The sequence below is a fragment of the Canis aureus genome, chromosome 5 (assembly GCF_053574225.1).
Source record: "Canis aureus isolate CA01 chromosome 5, VMU_Caureus_v.1.0, whole genome shotgun sequence".
In the NCBI taxonomy this organism is placed as follows: domain Eukaryota; kingdom Metazoa; phylum Chordata; class Mammalia; order Carnivora; family Canidae; genus Canis; species Canis aureus.
This window is the reverse complement of record NC_135615.1, coordinates 84,884,761-84,903,809: the sequence shown is the minus strand read 5'-3', so window position 1 is coordinate 84,903,809 and position 19,049 is coordinate 84,884,761. Positions and strand designations below refer to the sequence as shown.

Here is a 19,049-nt window from a genome sequence, read left to right as displayed (position 1 = left end):
GCTGTTAGAAAATATAGATATCCAGCTCTGCCCCCAGATTTTCTGCTCTAAGGAAGTGCTCAGTCTTTCTTCTTTTTTTTTTTAAAGATTTGCTAAAGTGATTCTCATGTTTAACTAGAGCTGAGAAAAACTGTCCCCAAAGATATCTGAGAACTTTTTCTTTCATTTTTAGGGGGAGTATATCATAATCTACTGAGAATGTAGATTGATGTGTTTATATTACTATCTACCACAGTGGTGTAATTTTATGATAAATGAGATAATTTTTTTAAAAAGATTTTTTATTTATTTATTCATGACAGACACACAGAGAGAGGCAGAGACACAGGCAGGGGGAGAAGTAGGCTCCATGCAGGGAGCTGGACGTGGGACTCAATCCTGGGTCTCCAGGATCACACCCTGTGCTGAAGGAGGTGCCAAACCGCTGGACCATCAGGGCTGCCCAAATGAGATAATTTTTTAAAGATTTTATTTATTTGAGAGGGAGAGAGAGCAGGAGAGCACAAGCATTGGAGAAGGAGAAGCAGGCTGCCCATCCAGCAGGGAGCCCAAGTGGGGCTTCATCCTAGGAACCTGGGATCATGACCTGAGCCAACAATAGCTACTTAACTGAGCCACTCAGGTGCCCTGATAAATGAGATAATTATTATTTTTTAAAAATTTTTTAAATTTTTATTTATTTTTGATAGTCACACACAGAGAGAGAGAGAGGCAGAGACACAGGCAGAGGGAGAAGCAGGCTCCATGTACCGGGAGCCCGACGTGGGATTCGATCCCGGGTCTCCAGGATTGTGCCCTGGGCCAAAGGCAGGCGCTAAACCGCTGCGCCACCCAGGGATCCCAAATGAGATAATTAATATAAAAGTCCTAACTATCTACCTGGCACACAATAGGTGCTTAAGCAACTCTGAGTTTCTTTCCCCTGTGACTGTGTCCCATATAATTTACTATTATGATACCATGTCCTTTAAAATGAAAACCCATCATAAAAGTTTTCTAATTTTTACTTGGAATGTAGATGCTAAACCTCTTTGGCCTACATTGCCCTGAAGTAAAAAGAAGACTTCTTTCTACCTCCAGGAGACAGTTTTCCCTAGAAACATTGATTCTGTTGCCTAATGTTCTTTACCCATTGGTTCATGGACTTATTTTTGTCCTCTTTTGAGTCCCATGTTGTTACAGTCTTTGAGTGATTCTTCACTTTTCCGTAAAGGCGGGGAAAGAGGCATGAGCCACAGGTGGCTTCTGTGTGAGTTCTGGAATCGAGAGGGAGTCTAGGGGCGCCTGGGTGGCTCACTTGATTAAGCATCTGTCTTGGGCTTTAGTTCATGATCTCAGGGTCCTGAGATTGAGCCCCAGGCTCCCTGCTCAGCCGGGAGTCTGCTGCTTCTCCCTCTCTGTCCATATCCCCTTCATTCATGCTCTCTCTCACTCTCTCTCAAATAAATAAAATCTTAAAAAAAAGAGGGGGGGGGAATCTAGCACCAGGACTGCCCGTCTGTTCATAGCCATAGCCATCACACCAGACTTTATTTAACATGGTTGCCACAGCTTAGAGAAGGAGTTAAGTATTGGAGTTCACTTTGTCCAACCTGAGTGTGGATTTGCATTTCAAAGGCTAAAGCTGTTTTCTAGGGAAACCCCTAAATGAGCCCGTTTTCTTCCAATGCTGACTGGTATCTGGCTCCCAAATCACACTTCTGCGCTTATTCCCAGATACGGCCGGCCTGACCCTCTGCTCCGGAGAGAACACGATGTCCGAGTGAGCCTCCAGATGGCGTCCGTGCAGTATGTCCACACACAGCGCTTTCAGGCAGAGGTGGTGGCCTTCATTCAGCATTTCACTCAGCTGCAAGATGTCTTAGGGCGCCAGCGAGCTGCTATCGAGGGGCAGACGGTAGGAAGGCTCATTACCCTGGGTTGCTTTTCTGATTTTATCCATAGAACTTTTAAGCCTCTAGAGAAAAGTCTGGAAAATTTCACTGCAAAAGGGAAAGGTCTTTAGGTATTTACCTGCTTGCTAGTGTGGTCCATGTAGCCAACAACCTGCAGGAGTCCTACCGTAATTGGAGAGCTTACATCCCTTCTTCATTGTGTCGTGTTTTAATGGCCTTTAAGGTTTAGCTTTAGCTTCCTCTAAAGAAGATAGATGAAGTTGGTGGCTAACACTTTTGGTCCCTTTTGGTATTTTAGTGGAGATACTTCTCTTCAAAAATGTTTCCTTTTTTTTTTTTTTTTTTTTCAAAAATGTTTCCAAAGAACATACCGATTATATAAAGAGAGTTTTTTCCAAATAGATTCACAGTTCCTAACTTCTTCATTCGTGGGTCTCTTAGTGTTTTGGAAATATTTCCATGGCACGTCCTTAGCCAAAAGACACACCTCAAGGTCTTTCCATTTAAAAAATAGTTCAGTCTAAACAACTTGGGCAGTACATGTGTCCTAACGACTCAGTAGCTCTTTAAAAAAAATGACACAGAAGTGAAAGACTTGTATTTTTATTTCATTTGTAAATAAATTACTTGCTAATAGGGACGTAAGTGCCCCTTGGCACTGTACAGCTTCTCAGACTTGGGACCAGGCTGGACACGGCAGCCCTCATTTCCTGTCCCACATTCATTGTCTCATGGCACTGGCTTTTTCAGCAACTGCTGGAGACCTGGCTTCACGAAGATGTAACATGAAAGGAATGTAGCGTGATCTAACATTGAACGTGAACTATCTCAGTCTAGAATATGCATTGTCCGACAGATGATATGTTTGCCCCCCAAACTTAAAATGTCCTGACAGCACACATGTGAGTGTGTGGCGGTGTCTTCTGGTATCTTCACAGAGTTTGGGAACCATAGAAAACGTTTACAGCGTAGTCCTTTGTAAAACTTATTTTTAAGCTTCATTAGGTAAAAGATTATAATTAAATCGATAACAGTCTTTAGTGACAACATTTAAAGTCTTTAATTTAAATTTTTTGAATATGTTCCATATTGATTTAGTACAGAATCAAAGTAAAAGGACATTTGATGAAAAGTTTCCTTCTCAATTACTTTTCCTTAACCAGCCAGTTTCTCTCTATGGAGGTAATCATGTTACTAGTTTCCTGTGTATCTTTGAGAGAATATATTTTTTTAAAAATATAAAAGCACAGGGGCACTTGGGTGGCTCAGTTGGTTAGGCCTCCGACTTTTGATCTCAGCTCAGGTCTTGATCTCAGGGCTGTAGGTTCAAGCCCTCATTGGGCTCCACATTGGGCGTGGAGCCTACTTAGTTGAGAAAAGATATACATATATATGTATAAATATGTACTTATTTATAAAAGCAGAGTCAAATTATAAGGAATGTGGGAAAAGAGGATCTTACTGTGTCCTAGTATCCCAGGTATGTTTTAATTTGTTTTCATTGTTTTTTAAATTTCTCCCAATGCATGTTTCCATGGTTGTAATCATAGAGTATATGACCTTTTATTTTCTCTCCAGAAACTTTTAAAATAAACTTATTTGACACGTATAAAAGAGTACCTACAGCATGTCATTTTCAAAGTATGATAATAAAATGAACATATGTGAACCTACAACCAAAATAAAAATTAAAACATCGCTAAGGCTGCTGCATGTGTTCGTACCCCATCCCATCTCATTCCTGTCAACTCCTTTGGTAACTGCTCTCCAGATTTTTGGGTCTTGTGGTCCCTTAAAAAAAAAGTTCCCATATAATATTTTTTGCTTCATTTGTTCTGATCTTTATAAAAATGGTATTAAGCCGTGTTTAATGTTCTTTTACTTGCTTCCCCCCCCCCCCCCATTTTCATTTAGATACATTCAGGTTGCTACATGTGATTGCCTTTCATTTAATTTCACTGTTGTAGTTTATTGCGTGTAACAATAAAATAGATAAAATAGATTTATCCATTTTCCTGTTGAACATTTGGTTGTTTAGAGTGTTTTGCTGTTGTGTACTATGTCTCCTGGTGCACATGTGTTAAGAGTCTCTCTGAGCAGGATTTCTGGGCCGTGGGGTATATGCACGTTTATCTTTAAAAGACCGCGCCAGGGATCCCTGGGTGGCGCAGCGGTTTGGCGCCTGCCTTTGGCCCAGGGCGCGATCCTGGAGACCCGGGATCGAATCCCACGTCGGGCTCCCGGTGCATGGAGCCTGCTTCTCCCTCTGCCTGTGTCTCTGCCTCTCTCTCTCTCTCTCTGTGACTATCATAAAAAAAAAAAAAAAAAAAAAAAAATAGAAGACCGCGCCAGATTGTTCTCTGAAACCATTATGCACTCCCACTGGCAATGTAGAAGAATTCCTTTTAATTCATATCCTTTTATGAATTAATATTCTTTAGTTATATCTTTATTTTGGGCCAACAGTGGTGTAATGGCATTATTACATTTATGTTCTACCTATGCTTTTTTGTGTTATTTTTACTTATTTTAAAAAGAATTAAAAAAAATTTAATTCCACCTACCTATGCTTTTTAAAAGAAACATAAATTGAAAAAAATTAAAAAAAAACATAAATTGAGGAATAGCATACAGTACATACAGTAATGTACTGTAAAGTGTGTTAATTTTATGCATTCAATTTTGAAAGCCAGCATGTTAACCTTTTTTCATAACCTGTTTTCATTTTGCTTTGCATTTTTCATAGCAATCCTATTTTATAGCTGTATAATCCATCAAGTCAGTTTACTTAACCATTTCCTTGTTTTTTAACATTTAAATTGCTTCCAGTTTTTCGTTCTTGTGAGTAATACTTCTATGAATAGCATTGTATGCCTAGGTTTTTTTTTTTTTTCTTCCATTTTTTGAATTATTTTTATAGTATTGAATCTTGTAAATGATATTGTTTGGTCAAAGTGATGAACATTTTTGTGACTCTCAGTTCAATACTTCTTTTTTTTTTGTTTTTTTCAGTTCAATACTTCTAATAAATGTTGTCTATTAGGATTAAGTACCCTTAAAATGATTATTTTCACCTATGCAGTTTAAGCAGCAGTTTTACTGTGAGGAATCCCTAGCAGTAGGAAATGAGACAATGTGCGTTACTGTGTAACTGGGCTTAACTTCCTGGGTTAAGAAGAAATTAAACAGGATAGTCTTTGAAGTTTTTGTTATATCGAGTTAAGTAAGACAAGTAGATGGTAAAGGAATGATTTTCTGTTTTGAACAGTGCTAAGTGTGTGAGCTCTAAAGAAAAGCTGATTTTCTCAAGGATCTTTAATCCTAGTTGTTTAAAATACTTAGGTGTAAGATTTTGCATTACTTAGATTTATGGAGAGTGCTAAAGACCTATTTTGCTGATAAAATTGAGGCTATTTTGAAACTTAAAATTGCTTTCTCCTACTATTGTACAGGTGACAGGTAGTATTCTCTACCTGTGACTTGTAGCTGGATTTTTATTCCTGTATTTTCTAGTGTCTGTAAATAATGATCCAGTAGGACTTGACATTTCTTTTTAATCTTGATATTTGAAATTATAAGAGCATCATGTTCCTCTATTGGGCCAAATATTTTTTACCCCAGAAGTGTGATATGGTTTTCCTGTGTCTTCTGCTTTACCTGTTTTTCTTTTATTTGTTAAACTTTTATTCACTGAGCAACTGGGAGTACAGATTTTTGGTGGAGCTAAGATGTATTGCAGTTTTGAAATCTTAGTACAAGAATCTGGAGTCTGGGTGTTGCCAGTATAAGCTGTGTCACCAGCAGCAAGTTATTTTTCTTGCTCAATTCTCTCTCAATTATTGGAGGAAAATGGAGATACAAAAAATAAATATGCTGTACATTCGCTTAACAATATATTAACGATGCTTTGTAGTTTTCAGAGTGCTTTCACATATACGATCTCATTTGATCCTTATGACAACCTTGTTTGTTCATTTCTGTGAATTATTTAGTGAATGTTCATTGACAAATGTTGTGTCATACAGTCTGCCAGGTGCTAGGAACATAATGGAAAGCAAGAAAGACAGGGTCATTGCCCTAATGGAGCTCATGTTTTAGTGAGATGATATAACCCAGGAAAAAATATAATTAGTTATGATTGTAGTCAGTGAGGGAGTGGTGGGCAGGTGTGTTATTGCCATTTTATCAGGGAGGAAACAGTAATTCTTTACTCTGCTTGTCTGGGACTCTAGCTAAGTCACAGAGTTAGCTTTGTGCTTTTCCCTTAATGGGGGAACATGTAACATGTAACTGTTAAGGCTGTTAGAGAAGTAAGAGCTATGTGGTATTAGTGTATTAGTTTTGAGTCTGCCCCTTCATGCACTGAACTTCATAAAATAGAGTCGTATGCTACTAGATGATTTCTTCTACGTGCTCCAAGGGTATGGTGCCATTTCGTCCTTACGACAGCTCTTGAAGGTAGGGCCTATGATTCCTCCCGTTTTAGAGATAAGGAAAGTAAGACTCAGAGATCTAACAAGTTACCCAGGCTCACCAGGCTACTGAGTGGCCAGAGTGGGGATTCCCACTCAGGGAGCCAGGCTTCAGAGTTCCCATTCTGAATTCTTACACTAACCTGACGAAATGGTCACAGTCTTTTATCTCTGGAGGTGAGGTTGTGAAGATATCAGATTCCTTCTATTTGTTTGTCTTTCCCTTCTAAGTTTGCTACAGTGAATATGAGTTAATTTTTAATTCTAAAATTTACTCAACAAAGCAAACAGGAAGCAGTCATGGGCTGATAGACAATACCAACAATTCAAGTACAGTTAGAAAGTGAAAAAGGTAGCTAGTTACTGTGTTGCAAATTCTCCTGACTTATGTACTTAACACCAGAAGAAAGAAGAGCTTTTTTTATGTAATAAAGGCTATATTTTTTCTGTTTAGAAAGTAATAAATGTGTTTTAGAGGTTATTTCAAAAAAGTTAATAAAACTATGAAGAAGTAGAAAATTAAAATTGTGTTTTGTAATCTGTATTTTTCACTGATCAATAGATGAGAAACATTTCATTATATTAGTGTATTGTACTTTTGGTCCTCTTTATTATGGTATAATTTATAGTAAAATTAAGCAATTTTAAGAGTACAGTTCAGTGAGTTTTAGCAATTGTATAGTCTTGTAAGCATAGTCACATCCAGATTTTTAGAACATTTCTGTTATCTACAAAGTTTCCGTGTTTCCCCAGGCAGTCTCCTAATCCTTGTGTCCTGGCAGCCATTGGTTTGCTTTCCATCAGAATAGTTTTGCCTTTCTTTCTTTCTTCCTTCCTTCCTTCCTTCCTTCCTTCCTTCCTTCCTTCCTTTCTTTCTTTCTTTCTTTCTTTCTTCCCTTTCTTTTTTTATTTTTTATTTTTTTTATTTTATTTTACTTATTAATGATAGGTACACAGTGAGAGAGAGAGAGAGAGAGGCAGAGACACAGGCAGAGGGAGAAGCAGGCTCCATGCACTGGGAACCCGATGTGGGATTTGATCCCGGGTCTCCAGGATCGCGCCCTGGGCCAAACAAAGGCAGGTGCTAAACTGCTGCGCCACCCAGGGATCCCTTCCCTTCCCTTCCCTTCCCTTCCCTTCCCTTCCCTTCCCTTCCCTTCCCTTCCCTTCCCTTCCCTCCCCTCCCCTCCCCTCCCCTCCCCTCCCCTCCCCTCCCCTCCCCTCCCCTCCTCTGTAAGTGAAATCGTACAGCGTAGCTCTGTCTGGCTTTTTTCACTTAGCGTAATGCTCTTGAGATCCATCCGTGGATGCATACTGCAATAGCAATGTGATTTCTTTTTATTGCCAAGTAGTATTCGTTCATTGAATGTAATACAGTTTGTTATCCATTCACCCACTTTATATCCATTTAGGTAGTTTCAAGTTTTTGGCTATTATGAATAACACTACTGTGAACATTTGCATTGAAATCTTTGTGTGGATGTACGTTTTCATTTCTCTTAAATAAATACCTAAGAGAGGAATTGCTGCATTACATGGTAACTGTGTGGTTAACATTATAAGGAACTGTCTTCAGAATTCTTTTGGCTAAGAGGTCCCTGGCTGGCTCACTTGGTATGACATATGACTCTTGATCTCCACATTTTGAGTTCGAGCCCCACATTTGGGCATGGAGCCTCCTTAAAAAAAAAAAAAAAAATCACTAAAAAAAAGTTTAAAAAATAATTATTTTTGCTTTTCTAGATTCTTTGCTCTTTCATGGATTTTAGAATCAGCTTGTCAGTGTCTACAGTAAAGTCTGTTGAAATTTAGATTGGGATTGTGTTGAATCTGTAGGTCAGCTTTTAGAGAAATGACATCTTCATACTATCCGTTTGTCTTTTTTTTTTTTTTTTAAAGATTTAATTTATTTACCCACGAGAGACACAGAGAGAGAGAGAGAGGCAGAGACACAGACAGAGGAGAAGTAGGCCCCATGCAGGGAGCCCGATGCGGAACTCGATCCCGGGACTCCAGGAAGGCAGGCGCCAAACTGCTGAGCCATCCAGGGATCCCCTCCGTTTGTCTTTTGAGTATGGCATATTTCTCCATTTATTTAGGTCCTTAGTTTCCCTCAGCAGTGTTTGTAGCTTTGAGTTTACTGGTCTTATGTATCTTTTATTAAATTGATCCCTACATCTTTTATATTTTTGATACTGTTATAAGTGATATTTCAAGTTTCAATTTCCAGTTTTCTGTAGACTGTATATAGAAATGCAGTTGATTTTTATACACTGACCTTGCACCCTGCAACTTTGCTAGATATACTTACCACTTCCAGCTGCTTTTTGGAGGTTCTTTAGGATTTTTTTACATAAATGATAATGTTGTCTGTGAACTTTACTTTTTCCTTTTCAATCTGTATGCCTTTCGTCTCTTTTTCTTCCTTCACTACACTTCCAGTACAATGTTAAATAGAAGGAGTGACAGCAGACATCCTCGCCTGTTTCCAATCGTAGGGGAAAAGAATTCAGTTATTTTAGGGTTGGCAAACTATGGCCCATGAGAATATACATATATATATATATACACTCATAAAGTTTTATTGGAATACAGCCATGTTTACTTACCTATGTACTATCTCTGGATATTTACACAGTTTTCTTGATTTGTTACAGATTTTTGTATCTGTGTTCCTGAGGAATATTAGTTTGTAGTGTTCGGGAATAGAAAATAATGCCTTTTCTGGTTTTGGTAACCAGGCAGTGCTATCCTTGTGGGATGAACTGGAAGTGTGCCCTTTTCTATTTTGAGAAAATTTCTGTAGAATTGATACTATTTCTTTGTGTATTGTGGATACAAGCCCTTTGATATATGTGTTGTGAATATTTTCTCCCAGTCTTTGGCTTTCCCCCCACTTTCCTAACACTATTCTTTGAAAAGCAGAAGTTTTTCATTTTGATGAAGTCCAATTTTTTTCTCTCACAATGTTTGTCTCTTGTCAAAGAAATTTTTGTCTACCATAAGGTGGCGAAAATTTTCTCTTCTGTTCTCTATTAGAAGTTTTTTTGAGTTGATTATTTTTAGTTTTTTAAAAGATTATTTATTTATTTATTCATGAGAGACACACAGAGAGAGGCAGAGACACAGGCAGAGGGAGAAGCAGGCTCCTTACAGGGAGCTTGATGTGGGACTCGATCCCAGGACCCTGGGATCACTCCCTGAGCTGAAGGGCAGACGCTCAACCGCTGAGCTACCCAGGCATCCCTGAGCTAATTATTTTTAAAGATTTTTAAAGTAATCTCTGCACCCAACCTGGGGCTTGAACTCACGACCCTGAGATCAAGAATTGCATGTTTTACTGACTGAGCCATCCAGCTACCCCTTGAGTTAATTTTTGTATATTTTGTGAAGTGAGGGCTGAGTTTTTTTTTTTTTTTTTTCCCATATATATAGCTAGCCTGTTCCATTTCCCATTGTATTATCTTGGCACTTCTATTGAGAAGCAATCAACCATATAGGCATGTGTGTCTTTTTTTCACTTTCTATTCTGTTCTACTGATTTATATTTAATTATGTGTCAGTACCATCTTGTCTTAACCATTGCCGCTTCATAGTGTGTCTTGAAATCCTAGCGTAGGTCCTCCAACTTTGTTCTTTTTCAAAGTTGTTTTGGCTACTTCAGGACCTTTGTTTTTCCATACAAATTTTAGAATCAGCTTGTCTTTCTACAATAAAATCTGCTGGGATTTTTATTTTGATTACATTGAATCTATGTGTCTGGAGAATCAACATCTTAATAATAATACTGAGTCTTTGGTCCTCAGCTATGGCATATCTCTCCATTTAGTTAGGTCTTCAGTTCCTCTCAGTATTCTGTTGTAGTTTTGGTTATACTGGTCTTACACATCTTTTGTTAAATTGATCCCCTAGGTATTTGAAATTTTGATGCTATTATAAATGATACCAATTTTTAAAAATTTCAATGTCCAATTTTTTATTCAAAGTATAAGAAATATAACTTTCATATATTGACACGTTGACCTCTTATCCTTCAATCTTGCTAAACTTAGCCTAATTCCTTTTGATTCATTAGGGTTTTCTACATAGATGATTATGAATCATCTAATCATAATAAGGGATTGAATAAGGGAGTTGAATAAGGGAGTTACATGTTTTCCTCTCCAACCTATAAGTCTTTTTGCACAGACTAGGACTTCAGCATAATGTTGAATAGAAGTGGTGAGAGGGTTGCCCTTGCTTTGTTCCTTATCTTAGGGAGAAAACATTCTGTAAATATGATGCTAGCTGTAGATCGTTTGTGCATTTGTTGTTTAAGGACTCTGTCCATTCATCTAAATTGTCAGTTTGAAAATAAATAAATAAATAGTCAATTGATTGGCATAAAGTTGTTCATAGGTTCCCTTATCTTTTCAATATTTGTAAATTCTGGGGGTGCCTGAGTGGCTCATTCGGTTAAGCATCTATCTGCCTTGGGGATTGAGCCCCCATATCAGGCTCCCTGCTAACCCGGGAGTCTCTTCCTCCCTTTCCCTCTGCCTGCTTCCACTCACTCGTGCTCTCTTCCTCTCTCTCTTAAATGAATAAATAAAATCTTCAAAACAAAATTTTGTAAGTTCTTTTGTAGCAATGTCCTGCAATCCTTCCTGATAGTGACAATTTTTGTTTTCTTCGTATTTTCTTCTTCTTTTTTTTTTTTTTTTAAAGATTTTCTTTATTCATGACAGACAGAGAGAGAGAGAGAGGGAGAGGCAGAGACACAAGCAGAGGGAGAAGCAGGCTCCGTGCAGGGAGCCGGACATGGGACTCGATCCTGGGTCTCCAAGATCACACCCTGGGCTGAAGGCGGCGCTAAACCGCTGGGCCACCAGGGCTGCTCTTCTTCATATTTTCTTGATTCATATAGCTGGAGGTTTGTCTGTTTTATCAGTCTTTTCAAATAATTAACTTATTGAGGCTTGTATTATGACTGAGGCATATTCTCAATGAGTATGCCATGTACACTTGGAAAGAATGTATATTCTGTAGTTCTTGGGTATTGTATTAATGTTTGATTTTTAAAAATTATCTGTTTTCTAAATAACTGATTTCTGCTTTATATTTTTTTCCCTTTTACTTACTCAGGTTCATTTTGCTTTTCCTTTTTCTAGCTTCTTACAATAGAAGCTTTTTGATCACTGATTTAATCTTTATTCATGTATATTATAAAACACTTATTTAATATAAATTCTTCATTAAGTATTGTTTTAAGTGTGTCCCACAAATTTGAATATGTTACATTTTCTTTATCAGGCCAAAATATTTTTCTTTTCTTTTTTTTTTTTTTAAGATTTATTTATTTGTTATAGACCGAGAGAGAGAGAGAGAGAGAGAGAGAGAGAGAGAGAGAGAGGCAGAGACACAGGGGGAGGGAGAAGCTCCATGCTGGGAGCCCGATGCGGGACTTGATCCTGGGACTCTAGGATCACGCCCTGGGCCAAAGGCAGGAGCTAAACCGCTGAGCTACCCAGGGATCCCCCCAAAATATTTTTCTATTTCTCTTGTGATTTCTTTTTTGAACCTTGGGTTATCAAGAAGTGTAGAGTCTACTTTCCAAATAATTGGGGTTTTCCATTATCTTGTTACCGATTTCTAATGTGACTCCATATTGCTCATGGACTATACTCTGATTTTAATTGTTTTGGAATTATGAATTCATGGAACTTTGGGGAACTGGAGGCTTTTTGATTATAAAATTAGGGCATTGATTGAGTCTCTGAGTCCATTCTTCTTCCTGTTTCAGGTGAGAGATCAAGCCCAGCGCTGTTCACGGGTTCTCTTGGACATTGAGGCGGGTGCTCCTGTTCTCCTTATCCCCGAAAGTTCCAGATCAAATAATCTGATTGTAGCAAACTTGGGGAAGTTGAAAGTTAAGAACAAGTTTCTCTTTGCTGGTTTTCCTGGGACATTTTCCTTACAAGATAAGGTGAGCAATCCGTATCCATTACCTTTTTAGTCCAACTAGTATTTGAGCGTCATTTGAAGATTTCGTATGTTGTCATAAGATGACTTGTAACTGCTGTTACTTTTGTGGTATATGTGACTTGAACAATTTTTTTTTGACATTTTGTTTGACATTTAAATTAACCTTTTAATAGAGATAGTGAAAATTATAACCTTCACCAATTGTATGCAAGCAAACCAATGGGACCAACCTGTCTGTATGATGCTTTTCTGACAGGCTGACCTTATAAGTGATCAACTTTTTACATGACCTGCCTGTTTTCAGAGGATGGGATTTGGCCCATGGTTTATCTGAACCTGTTCAAGAATATCTTCCTAATAACACCTTATACAGTATTTGGCTTTACAATTTAAAGCTACTTTAGCACTTAACTATTTCTTAGGACAGTATTTAGAGGTAACTGGGCTGAAGATTGTTGCTTTCATTTTACATTCATGTAGTAAAACCCAGACTTGGTACCAGAGTTGGTCTAATGAGCCCCTCCCACCCATTTCCACAGTCCAGGAGACTACTGCTGCTGGAACTTGGGAGGGGGTCTTGTTCTAGGTGTGCATTTTAACGGAACCTTGCTGGTTTCCATGGCAGCTTTGTAGTATATTTGCTTATTAAGAACAAATTCATGTTAGCTTGTCAGAAAAGCACTGAAATTCCTAGCTGGTTATGCCCATCTTTAGTCTGATAGCTAATCAATAGTGAGAGAACCTTTGAAAGAGGAGGTACACAAGATTTCATTATGAGATCTTAGGACTGGCAATAATAGCGATAAATAACCAATATTCATTGGATGCTTCTCATACATAAACCAGTGATAAGCTCTTTACATATTTGTCTAGTTTTTCCTCCTTAGCAACCCTGAGGGGGTATCTAGTTTTATTAATCCCATTTTTTGAGCTAAAGATATTGAGACTTAGATAGGGTGAATCATTCCTTTTGGATAATTCAGGTAGTCACAAGTACAGCGTGGGCCTCAGACTTGGTGTGTCTGCCTTCCATATGCTCTAACTGTGATACACTTTTACCTCCCGCTATTAGGTTTAGATCTGTGTGGGGAGAATTAACTGGGGAAGGCTGTCCCTGTGATGTGCCTTACTGACCCTGGCCTGTGTAGCTGTAGCTCTTTCGAATTTTCTAAAGGGTGTGGCTGAGTTCATTAAAATAATTAGAGGGAAGAACTCCAGCTCTGCTGCCATCACTGCCCACTGCCACTCCAGCTCTGCTGCCATCACTGCCCACTGCCACTCCAGCTCTGCTGCCATCACTGCCCAAGGAGGAGTGAATCTCTCCTTTGGAGCTGTCTTTTGAGCCCACAGTAAGTTCTTTAGTAGGATATCTTTGTGGTAAATCTTTGTTTTGAGGACTAAATTTTTTAGGAAGAGATCTGCTAGAACCAGGATGGGTCATCAGGTTGGAATAGCACCGTCGTTTCTCTGCCCTTCCTAAAAAGGTGAAGGGCTGATGCTCTGTATTGGTTTTATCTATACATGGGCTCATGAGCTAACTCGGAAGTTGGCCTCTAAAGAATTGCAGAATATTTGAAGAAATTTTTGCATATGAGTTTCTGTTTTGTTAAATAAGCCAAATAACAGCACATAGTCTGTAGCATTTTAATGAAAGACTTTTCCTGTATTTGTTTTTGAGGATTTGATTTTAAGTGGCAGTGCATACAAGGATCGCTTTTTCTTCAAGGTATAATAGACTTTTTGCCTTCTGGCTATTCTCAAAAACCTTATGGGATTCAGCAGACAATTCACATTCATATGCTTTAAAAAGAAAACTTTAAAAACTAACTCTTTAAGTACCACATTATTTGGGAAAGCCTGCTTATCACTTTTTTGTCCCTTCGATGAGTCACTTCCTTCCCTTGTAGAGAAGGCTTTCTTAAGGACCAATAAAGGAATTTTTTCTTTTTTTGGCTCTAGGCAGTAATTTCTTGATGATCTGATTCCCTTAAATCCCAGGAAAACTTTATTTTGTTACATGCCAGTGATTGTTCTGGAGAATTCCATAAGGGCCGCTTGGAGTGTGTAGCTTGGTAAAGTCTTTGTAATCAGATAAACATGTCTGTGGAGCTTACCTCTCTGCAGGGGCACAGTCAGGCTTAGTTGATCTAGGCCAAGATGAAGAATCACTTTCTTCACCAAAAATCACTTTGCATTTACATTTTCCCTTTGATGTATTTGCATGTGTGAGGTTTGTTTAATATGTATTCCAGTGGTTAAAGAACAGGAAATACTCCTGAAATCAAAGCTTGCAGAAGGGTTATTTGCCTTTGAGTTCCACTATTCCAGTGTGTTTGGGATTGTTTTACACAAATCCATGTCTTAATGAGTGCAGGCTTGGATTTTTTACATATGCTTTCCTTTCATTCTTCTCAACCACAGCTTACGTTTAAACCATAATTTCTAAGTCAGCCTTTCAAAAGCTTTGAGTTAATCTCCTCAAGCCATTGATTTATTTAAACCAACTACAGAGAGGATGTAAAGATGAATCAAGTGAAAGACCAACAACTACTCTCTAGAATTTAAATAAACTAAGCAAAGGGGAAGGTTTTTAATGTCGAAGTATCTAAATAAGAGCAGTTACCTAGCAATTTGCCTTCCAAAAAAAAAAAAATGCGGAAAGTAAGAACTGTCCCCCCCCCCCCCACCCCCCCATTACTTGTAAATCACTGTACTCCAGGTACTGGGAAGAACAGTATTACCATTTCTTTTTCAAATGCTGAGACAAATCAACATTTAGGACAGTACTAGCAGGAAACCCATTCTTCCTCTTACCCCCCAACATGCCTGTGAAAGTGGGTCAGTGGTGCAGAAGCCCTGCAAATACATAACATGGAGGTATGGGTGAAATTTATTTATTTTTTTATTTTTTTATGGGTGAAGTTTAAAAGTCAATTAATGAATCATTCTGGTGACAAAGATTTACCCCGTTAGCAATGAACTGAAGGTACTAAATATGTAAGAAAAGTGTGTAGTGTTTTCAATAGAACTGCAGAATTTTTTTTTTTTAAGATTTTATTTATTTATTCATGAGAGACAGAGAGAGAGAGAGAGGCAGAGACACAGGCGGAGGGGAAGCAGGCTCCATGCAGGGAGCCCGACGTAGGACTTGATCCCAGGACTTCAGGATCATGCCCTGGGCCCAAAGGCAGGCGCTAAACCGCTGAGCCACCCAAGGATCCCTAGAACTGCAGAATTTATGTTATTCTGTATTTGCCCTTAATTTTTATGCCCTTGAACAGAAACATAATAGGAATAGTCAGCCTCCTGTGCTTTCCATTTTGTTTTCATTTGCAGTTACTTAAAGAGATGAGAAATGTAAACCCAGAAGAAGTGACTTCTAGGAAGTATAGACACAGTACCATGACTTGATTCTGTTGGAACCATATTGTTACAGATACATTTTCTTAGAATAATAAGCCCCTCCCTTCCAGCAAAGCAACAGCCTATATCCTATGGCCCAGAGGTCTGCTTTTGCTGTGTTTGACCTAGACTAAACCACCTACAGCATCTTAAGCCAACAGATAATATATTCCTGCAAGATCGCTGTAGTTTTCAACAGGTGTTGAATTAAAAGTCACATCTCTGCAAATAATTACATGTGACAGGAAATGTCATGATTCCGTTACCCTTTTGTTTATGGAATTTGGGAGGCTTGGGAAGTACCAAGTGCCATAGAGTCTTTGAAGAGTCTAAGGACTGGGTTAGGACTTGCAGGAGAATAAAGATGCAGTCACCTCCATTCTGCCTTCTAGTTTTATTTTATTTCTTCCCAGGAATCTGTGCCTTCAGCTTCCCCAACGGGTACCCCCAAACACAGTATGAGGAAAATGACAAGCACAGAGGACCCGAAGGGAACGCGTTCTGAGGGGCTGTTCATGATGCCTCCTGTTGGAATGAGTCCAGGCAGCCTGAGGAGTGAGTTTGTGCCAAGTACCTCGACCAAGCAGCAAGGGCAGCAAGCCACGCCCTCTGCTAGCCAGGTTTCCAGTAGTCCAGGTAAAAGAGGAGAAAAGTGGGGAGTTCATGAGACTGGTGGGTGCCTCGGGGGGATGCATCAGAGCGGTAGTGAGTCTTTAGTGATAGTCTGATTTTGATATTGCTTTTAGAAAGCTTAAGAATCTTAGCATGTTGACTTTAGCAGTGGGTGACTTCTAAAGTCCAGTTAAATGAGCAAGACACAGTGTGAATAAAGGGATTTAGATGGTCTCTTAGGACTTTTTCCTTTAGGTAAAGGCCGTTGCCCCAAGATAGAGTTAATATAAGTAGAATGATTCCTGCATCCTTAGACATATCCTTGCAAGTTTCTGTCTAGACACTATCCTTTTTCTACTTAATTATTGTTCTGTATAACTCTAAAAAAAAAAAAATCAAAGAACTTTTAAGAAATATTAGTGTGAATTAGGTCACAATAGAGATACTATAAGTAACAATTTTGCAAAGACAGGAAGCATCCAGTTATTGGTGTTCTTTAAGCATTAGTCATTCCAGATAAGAACCTGATTTTAGCCTTTTGGGTTTTTAAAAATTTAATTAAGTCTAATTTTTAATTTTATTTTAATTCCAGTGTGTTAACAGTGTTATATTAGTTTCATGTGTACAGTACAGTGATTCAGCACTTCATAATCACCCTGTGCTCATCAGGACAAGTGTTCTCCTTAATCCTCATCACCATTTCACCTATCCCCCTACCACCTCCCTCCTGATAACCATCAGTTTGTTCTCTGTAGTTAAAAATCTGGTTTTTGGCTTATCTCTCTCCCTCTCTCTTTTTTCCTTTGCTTGTTTGTTTTGTTTCTTAAATTCCACATATGAGTAAAATCATATGGTATTTGTTTTTCTCTGCTTGACATTTCATTTAGCATAGTAACCTCTAGCTGCATCCATGTCATTGTAGATGGCAAGATTTCATTCTTTTCTATGGCTGAATAATGTTCCATTGTATTGACAATTTTATATTAGAATATAAGCTTCATAGGGGGAAAGATATTTGTATGTTTTATTCACTGCTGTATCCTAGAATAGTGTCCTGGACTTTAGAAAAATAGCTGGCAGAGAGGAGGTGTTTTAAGAATATTTGTACAGATGAATTTTAAGTCTGAAGAACTGATATATTTAGTGTGGGCTGAATGCTGGTGTTGTAATTTGGCTATCCTGTGTATGAGCATGCTGTTAGACATTGGCTCTGCCGCTCTGTGGAGGAGATGAGAGAGGCACTACGTGGGCCCCTACGTTATGGCCAGAGTGAGATGTTACAGGAAGGATGGCATGGTGCAGGAGGAAAGAACAGAGAGGCCCTAGCTGAGATCAAGAGGGGAGGGCGATGCTGTAGGTAAGGCTGTTCAGATAGCAAAGGATTTGGCAGTTTTGGGGAGACAGAGGCCCGTGAGTGAGGCTTCAGGAGCAGGGTGGAGAATGGCTTGAGATAAAGTTGGAAAAGTAGGCAGTGGGCTTATGCAGGGTTTTATAGGGGTTTAGGGGGAGTTTTACAGAAACAACTTTGGATTAAGCATAATCATTAAAGCGTAGAAGGAAGAGAATGTTATGGCCTCATTTATTTTTTTAAGGATTACACAGGTATTTTGTGGGCAGTACGGTTTTGTGAGGGCCAGATGGGAATACGTAGGTATATTGGAAGGGAATTTCTGGTGGGCCAGGAGGGAATGATGGTGGTTTGGATGAGATCAGTAGTAGCGGAAATGATTACATATTTGTTCAGGAAAAGAGTTTTGTTGCTGGAAAACTTTATAAGCCTTTGGGTTACATCATCTCTACATGAGACCCCTGTAGGATATCCTTGGGAGGGATGGCTGTCAAACCATTTTGGTCATAAATCCTTTAGGTTCAGCTCATATCTGAGGACAGTAGTGAGACACTGAAGGGATGTGGCACAGTATGTGTGTGGCATAGAAGAGGAGCAGACAGGAAGTGTCTAGCACGGGAGCATCGCAGAGGGAGGCCTTGGTGCCAGAGTGGAGACTTTTGGATACTCAGATTTTTGAAGCAGGCAGTTCTGAACGTTTTCCAAAGACAGAATGAACTTTGTTTAGCTTTTTAGTTTTGTTCGGGGTCATTCCTTTTTGGGTCTTACTTTCTTCATTCTCTCTCTTTCCTTGGGTCCATGTAGAAGATCATGTCTGCCTGCTGGATTGCATTGTTGTGGATCTGCAAGACATGGATATCTTTGCTGCAGAGAGACGTCCACGAGAGTATTCTAAGGCCTCTGATGACAGCAGTGGAGATCTGATATTCCCTTCCTATTTCGTGCGTCAGACGGGAGGGAGTCTTCTAACTGAGCCTTGTCGGCTGAAATTGCAGGTGGAAAGGAATTTGGACAAGTGAGTGGTTTATGTCTGGATAGGTGTCTATCTTAGGTAGAATCTTAATAACTTGGAAATCAGTGCTGTGAAGGTAAGTCTGGAAGAGAATGGGTGTTCTGTTATTTTTTCTAGGTAGCAATGTTTATTGAGTCCCAACTGTGTGCTAGACATGAAGGCTACTATGATGGGTAGAAAACCTTATGTCTTTTTGGAGCTTACATTTTGATGATACAGGGATAAGAAGGCAAATTAGAAAGTGATTCTAATTTAGAGTTTCAGTGTTATAAACTCTGTTACAGGATTGCCCCTTGGGAAACAAAGACCAACGGGCATGACGGTAGACGCAGGGAGGTGGTGAT

General features: G+C 38.9%; 1 protein-coding gene across 1 annotated transcript in view; it reads left to right on the top strand.

The window, feature by feature from the left end:
- VPS13D (vacuolar protein sorting 13 homolog D) overlaps positions 1 to 19,049 on the top strand; it is a 240,357-nt gene that overhangs the window by 45,707 nt on the left and 175,601 nt on the right. The window contains exons 24-27 of the mRNA XM_077899583.1: positions 1,717 to 1,897; positions 12,150 to 12,332; positions 16,147 to 16,369; positions 18,498 to 18,708. Of these exons, the coding sequence (XP_077755709.1) occupies positions 1,717 to 1,897; positions 12,150 to 12,332; positions 16,147 to 16,369; positions 18,498 to 18,708 (798 nt within the window). The remainder of the gene's footprint in view (positions 1 to 1,716; positions 1,898 to 12,149; positions 12,333 to 16,146; positions 16,370 to 18,497; positions 18,709 to 19,049) is intronic.